Here is a 7,495-nt window from a genome sequence, read left to right as displayed (position 1 = left end):
GAAAAGACTAGAGACAAAGAGGGAGAAGTAAAGGAGGAAGGGGGTAGCCGAGAGGAAACAGAAAAGAGGAGAGAGCCAAGAGGAAACAGAAAAGAGGAGAGAGACTTGATTTTAAAAAGTGAAGAAATTTTAGCCATCTGAGATATCTGTGCTCCCAGCTTTCTTCTATATAGTAAGAGTGAACAGATCATTCTCAGTGGGGATCTGCAGACTTCCAGGGGACTCTAATTCTACTAGGGATGCATCCCTGTGACTAGTCGAAGACTACAGCATGGGCAGCTATCAGCACAATGCCAGTGTCAACTGAGCAGCACCCACTGATGCACCAAAGAGCCACCAAGTCTAGACCTGCGGGTTAGACTCTACAGAACAGTGAAGGAAATAACTCTTAAAAAGGCAGGCCAGAGGCACCTGCTGCCTTAGCAACTCCCCACAGCCCTGGAACTCCCTACTAGGCAGACATCTTTGACCACACAACAAAAGTATTTTGATTTTCTAACTTAGAACAAAATACCTTTTGCTCTTCTATAACAGCACCTGCCTGACCCACTTTAAATAAAATACTCAGTGAGTGACTGCTGTCACTAGACATTATGTAACCTTCTGGACTGTTATATGGGTCACATCTAGTAAGCAAAAGAATTGGGATTAAAGATCTTAATAGGAAGCAGATGGGTTTAAGGCAGATGTCCCTCTTCGGTAACTTGTCAGAGAAGAACACAGATGATTAAGTAAAAGGAGTACTGGATGAAACAGATGCCACCCACATCCCAGTTTCTAGCTCATGGCCCTGGCCAGTCCAGAGTTGTGGACTCTCTAGTATGCCATTCTGTCTTCTAAAAGGTGCTAATCACTGTAAACTCACATCTGGAGCCTTCTCCAGCATTACCATTTCTTGTTTTCAAGCCTAAAGAAGGACATATCAACACAGATAACAAACCAGTTATTACCTGGAAGGATAACAGACACTAGAAGAAATGTCTCTGTATGATAAAGAATTAAACCCAAGTGGGTGGGTCAGGCTGAAGTGGGTAGAAGTTTAAAGACAGCTTGGAACAGAACCTGAAAGAATGCCATTTGCCTGAGTGACAGGGAACAGGGTGTTGTGAGCCAGCAGCTAAAGCATCAGCAATGGCTCCTGAGGATCCTTTTGTTGATGAAAGTGAAGAGATAAGATTGCAATAGGCTCTAATGCAGTTAAGATGTAAGTGTACACATGCTATATTTTACACAATTTAACACACACACACACACACAGGGGAGTAGAGGAAGGGTTAGGGGTCCAGTGAAATGCAGTCTACCCTAAGGCTGGCCTGGGCAGAACTGGAATCAGTAGCTCACCTCCTTCTGCTTTTTAATGATGACAGAGAACTCTGTGTATGGGATCTGAGGGTTCAGTTCACAACCCATCAAAGTGGCTCCTTCATAATCCTTGATGTAGCCAACATATTTGGTTTTAGGTATTTTGATTTCTTTGGAGAAACCCTACAAGGCAAATCAGATCACTCATTAGGATGCTGTGCATAACTGCCTGCTAAGTGCTGGCTCTGGGCCAACCCTGGTGCCAAAGATTAAGAGGAACTCTCTTCCCATTTGCCCTGCTCTGAACAGCAGCCACACAGAGAGCCCCCTGATGAACCAAAGCATCAAAATCAAACAGGGCCAACAGGAAGCAAATTTAAATGTAAAAGTGTCTAGGGGTGGCAATATGCGTATCAGGAATCCCAGCAGGAGGAGTGTCAAGAGCGGAAGACGACCAAGCTCCGAAGACTGAAGCCTGTGCAGACTTTATCAGAAATGAACATTTTTCAGAAACTAAATCAATTTTCCTTTTTTAATTTTTAAAAGAGATTCGGATTTAGTGAAAGACCTGCAATATCTCAAAGCAATAAGGCAGAAAGATGTCTGGCTTTGGCCATCAAACATGCACAAACAGGTACATGCACCTGGACACACACATGTACATGCATACACAGTCTGAGAGCGCAGGGCTTCATTGGGAACCGACCTGCTTCTTGAAATAGCCGATGGCATACTCATCTGCATATGTGAGGAAGTTCAGGATCTCGTGCTTTATGTGGTATTCTTTGAGATGGTTCATCAGGTGAGTTCCATAGCCCTGGTGGAAGTAAAGATACTCAAGAAAAGACATTCCTAAAAAGTGACAGAAAATGGTAGCGTACAGGAGTTTGTAATTTTAAATATTTTACCAACCAGGGTCTTTCTTGAAGGAACTATTTCTTGCATGTCTGAATCTTAAAAAGGAATGACAAAACTAAGACATTCAAAATCTGTGGTTCAAAACAAAATCATCACTGGCAAACACTAGCTCCTGGTTCTTTAAAAATAACACAGTAAGACTACAAACTTAGTCCTAAAATCCTTCCTGCTGCCAGCCGCTTGCAGAGTGAATGCTGATGGTGAGCTTAATCTTGAAAGTACTTGAGAAGCTGAGATGAGAGGAGGGAGGCAGATGAAAGGTGCTGATCTCATTAGCATATCTGAGGTATGTAAATGACCATGCAGATCATCACTGGGTGCTGCGTACTGAACTAAGCATTTACCTGTTCCAGGCACCAACAACCCTTCTAGCAACTGCATCCCAGACACAGGACTTCCAGCTTGGCTTATCAGACCAAGAAAAACCTGAGAAACCCAGAATCTGAGTCAGCAAAAAAACAGTGGAAACAAAAAACTGTGAACAACATTGAATAAATGACTGGGCTAATATATGAAAACAGCCCAGTGTTCTGGTGAGCACCTGTGAAGCTGGTATTCAAAATGCTGAGCTGGGAGGATCTAGACTTGGTAAAGAAGGCGACATACAAAAACCCTGTCTCAAATTTTTAAAAATGAGAGTTGGGGCAAGGGGTTGTACAAATGTATAAAATTCTCAAAGAACTAATAAAGTATTTTTAAAATTAAAATATTAATTTGAAAAGTAAAAACTGAAAGCCAAGTGGTGGCGGCAGCAGTGTGTCCAGAGATCAGTGACAAGACAAACCAAACCGCACAGAATACAGGATCTGACCCTCACTCCTGTTTACTTCTACTTCCCAAGCCTCAAATCAAGCAGCATCATGAGTGGGGACCCATTAGCAATCACATCACTTCTTCAAAACCTTCTCCAGGATGTCTGGCTACTATCAGGTGGGGTGTTCTGTCGCAGAAAAGTCAGCAGCAACATCTCCCTTTTTTGGAGAGTGTTCTTCCAGTTGTGTCACCCAAAGACATTTTTTCCTACATATACCACAATACCAAGACACTATGAGTTTGGATATAATGTGAATAGAAAAACAAGTGAAATATATCTCATGGAAGAATTCATAGTGACACAGGGAAGATAAAAAACACAATTATAGAATGGACCTGCACTGTTATTCATCATGGCAGTTTACTAGTGCCAACTGGACAGTGGCTAGGAGCACAAAATGTCCATCAGCAAAATATGTGAATATATATTTTATACTTACTTGGTGTTTACATGGCAATATTTTGGACAGATTGGGTTAAATATAAAGTATAAACATTTAATTTTACTTGTTTTTATTTTACTTTGCAATATGACTCCTAGAATTTTTTTATTTCATTTATTCATTTATTTATCGGGTGTTTTGAAACAGGCTAGCCTGGAACTTACAGAGATCATCCGGCCTCTGCCTCTGCCTCTCTCTCTGCCTCTCTCTCTGACTCCCTCTCTGACTCTCTCTCTGACTCTCTCTCTGACACTCTGCCTCTGCCTCCCTCTGCTGGGATCAAAAGTGTATGCGACCGCACCTGACTTAGAAAAAGAACTATATGTGAAACTCAGATTTCTGTTGTACAGCATGTATTCAGAACAGTGTATTTGTCATGTATAAAAGGAGAAGAGATAGAAATGATTAAGTTAGGCACTTAAAAAGAGTGTGTCAAGTTGCTGGGGCTGGAGAGATGGCTCAGCAGTTAAGAGCACTGGTTCTTCTTCCACAGTACCTATGTTTAATTCCCAGAATTGCTTCAGGAAGACCAAGAATGAAAAATGGATGGGCATACACACACATCAGGATCTGTGTGATCCAATAGAGAAACCACAATATCCCCGTTCCCCAAAACACACAAAAGTTCAGTATGCCTCAGAAGCTCAGCATGCTTATTTTATACATAATTAATCAGGGGGAGGAGGAAGCTAAGTTGTTTCATACAACTGAACAAGGAGACAGGCTTAGCTAATGTCAGTAGGAACAGTCTCTGTAGGGAGCACTCTTCAGGCTGTAATCATTAAGGCAGTGGTTCTCAGCCTTCCAATGGTGTGACCCTCGAATATAGTTCCTCACGTTGGGATGACTCTCAACTGTAAAATTGTTTTCATTGCTACTTCATAACTGTAATTTTGCTATTGATGTAAATCATAATATAAATAACTGTTTTCTGATGGACTTAGGAGGCCCTATGAAAGGGTGGTGCAACTTCTGTCCCCCAAAAGGATTTCAGATGCACTGTATTAAGGGAGAGAAACTATGGTGGGCATTTTCTGCCCACACTATCAAAATCTGCATGAGGACCAGCCATCTTTACAAGCCTTGCTATGTGGGAGAAGAGAGAAGCTTTGACTTTTTCCCATGAGTCGAGGCTAGGGTTGACACAGTGGGTTGTAGCAACAGCAACCATTGGCTCAGGACTTCCCACACACAGGGCTTACTCCATTCCTTACACATGTATAATCAGGACTCCTGGAAGGACACTCTCCAGCTGGTCAGGCTGCCTGCAGGCTGTGCAGTGTGCTCCAGAATCCCAACCTTTAGGGGCTCTCACTTACACTGGGGTGGGTCTTTAGTGATAAGCTGTCTTTGAATCATTTCTGCTCCTCTAAATAACCCTTCACCCATATTCTTTCAATAGTCAAAAAACAAAAAACAAACAAAACAAAACACACACACACACACACACACACAAAACATTTTCCCCCTTGCTATTCCTACTGAGTCTGAGTCTGTAATGTTTAACCTCCTTCCTTCAAGCTTGGAGAAAATTACACGGCCTGTGCTGTGGCAGGGGAGAGAAATGCCCTTCTGGAAGTCGTAAGACAGAACTACCCACCAGTGTCAAGGTATCTTTGTGCCCACCTTAATCAACTCTTCCAAATTAAGTACTTGGTACAGCCACCTTTTTAAAAAAAAAAAAATTGACCAAATTGCAAGCTACCGGTGTGTTTTCCAAGGCAAGGTTTCTCTCTGTGTATTTCAAAACAAAGCTTTCTTAAATGAGGTTCTAAATTCTTTGCTTTGGGAGACATCTGGACATTTCCCACGTAGGGGGAGGGGAGATGACAAAAAGCAAGAGCAGCATCTCCGGGCATCTTGACAGAATCCTTGGAAAAGCATGCACAGGGCGGTCCCTGCCTAATTTGAGTCTTTCCCTTCCACAGGCAAATTATGAGGTTTGTATCTGCAGTTTGATGTTGAATGTCAGGTGTCAAAGCTTCAAAGCTCCCTTGTTCCAGGAGGCAGAAATGGGCCTCCATGAGTTCTAAGCCAGCCTAGTCTACACAAAGGTTTCATGGCAACTACAACTACACAGTTAGACTCTATCTAAATGAAAACAAAACAAAACAAATAAAAAAAAAACACACACACACACACAAAGAGCTACATTGCACAACTATAATCCCTTAACTCCTTGTAGTCTGGAAATTAATGCAAGAATACTAAATTCAAGGTCAGCCTGACCTACATAAAGAGTTTCCGAAGAGCAGGAGCTACAAAGTGAGATCCCACTTCAAGAGGGAGAGAGAGGAAGAGAGAGGGAAAGAGAGGGAAAGAGAGGGAGAGACAGATACAGAGACAGGGAGAGACAGAGGGAGAGACAGAGAGAGAGAAAGAGAAAATAGAGGCAGGAGGATCAGGAGTTCAAGGCTGCTATATAGCAAATATGAGGCCACCATCAATTCCATTAGACTTTTTGTCTTTAAAGAGAAAAGGATAGGGAAAGAGTGTTGGACAGTAAAAGAAAGCAAAAGCATCCAAACCTAACCACACTTTAAACAAAAAATGATTTCTTCCAGTGACTTATTTTTGGTTTTTGTAAATGGCAATCGTCTTTGAATCTGAAAAAACTAATAGACTCCTTATCCCTGAACTGCCCAGTACAGAAGCCACCAGCCTCCTGTGCCCACTGAGTACTTGAATGTGGCCAGTCCAAACTGGGTGGGACAAGCTGTGTAAACTACACAGCAGTTTCAAAGGCTTAGTGCAGAGAATGTAGACACTGTTGACAATTCCTCATGCTACTGAATTTTAGGTTAAATGAAACATTTGAAAAAATGACCTTTCCTGCCTTCATGTGCTTTTTTGAAATAGATTTTCTAGAAAGTTTAGACTAAGTGCAATGATGGCTTGTGTGTGCAGCTTTCACATGCTTCTGTTGAACATGTGAAACTTGCCTCAGACTTACAACAACATTTTTTGCAGTGCCACTGACTCCTAAGCTGTCCATAGCCTCTTATCACACAGTTTCTTCATACTCTTTTGTATCTGTCTGCAACCCCTTTGGTGTCAGGTCTCAAATATCCTGCATTTATATTAAAATTTATAACTAGCAAAATTATAATTATAAAGTAGTAACAAAAATAATTTTCTGTTTGTGGATCACCACAGCATGAGAATTGTATTAAAGGGTTACAGCTTTAGGAAGGTTGTGAACCACTGCTCTAGAGTCTGTTGAATGCTAAAAGCATAACCTTCTAAGACTGAAGCAATGTCCTCAGAAAAACAGAGTAGAATGTGACAGAGTCTAGAGAAATGCTCTTTGTAGCCAGCACATCTAGGCTATTCCAGGCAAACCAAAGGCAGTCCTGAGAAACCAGAGCCTTAGCTCCAAGGAACAGAGGACCCGTGCCAGAGACAACATGGGAGGGGCAGAGGAGGACTCCAGCAAAATCAAAGCCTAATGAAGGAATAGGGTTACAGCTGTGTGTGGCCAACTGCTAACCTATCATGCACAGACCTCTGGGTTCAAGGGAACGCTCGGAGCCAAATCCACGGAAATACTTCTTTCTGCCTGTTTTTATCTTAGACAGGGTCTTCTGGATTATCCTGGACTAAATAGGTAGACCAGGCTGGCCTCAAACACAAAGAGATCTGCCCATCTCTCCTTCCTATGTACTACACCCAAACCCTTCTGGGATTTTCTTAATACTCATTTCTCTTTATAGACAAGGTCATGAGAATCTTGCTGAAGTGTGAGATAACTAAACTGTGTGTGTGTGTGTGTGTATGTATGTGTGTTGTCTGCCCATCTGATTGTCTGTGTCTGTTACATATAAATTAACAATAAAAACAGATTTACTTTCAAACCTCTGTCTGACATGTGCTCTGCTTGGACAAAGCCTCTGTGTAACCGTACTAAGAATAATCAGTCCAATGTACTGTCCCCACACACACACAGTGAAAGAGCTTGTAAGGAAGGCCTGAACTGTCCCCACACACACACACAGTGAAGGAGCTTGTAAGGAAGGCCT

General features: G+C 42.1%; 1 protein-coding gene across 3 annotated transcripts in view; it reads right to left on the bottom strand.

Moving 5' to 3' along the window:
* Kat2b (lysine acetyltransferase 2B) overlaps positions 1-7,495 on the bottom strand; it is a 106,718-nt gene that overhangs the window by 11,055 nt on the left and 88,168 nt on the right. For all 3 annotated transcript variants that reach the window (XM_031348556.1, XM_031348557.1, XM_031348558.1), the window contains exons 12-13: positions 2,009-2,119; positions 1,342-1,485 (exon numbers count right to left, since the gene is read on the bottom strand). In XM_031348556.1, the coding sequence (XP_031204416.1) occupies positions 1,342-1,485; positions 2,009-2,119 (255 nt within the window). The remainder of the gene's footprint in view (positions 1-1,341; positions 1,486-2,008; positions 2,120-7,495) is intronic.

Source organism: Mastomys coucha, unplaced genomic scaffold, assembly GCF_008632895.1.
Source record: "Mastomys coucha isolate ucsf_1 unplaced genomic scaffold, UCSF_Mcou_1 pScaffold3, whole genome shotgun sequence".
NCBI classification, from domain to species: Eukaryota; Metazoa; Chordata; class Mammalia; order Rodentia; family Muridae; genus Mastomys; species Mastomys coucha.
Note: the sequence above shows the minus strand (reverse complement) of the source record. Positions and strands in the feature narration are given on the sequence as shown.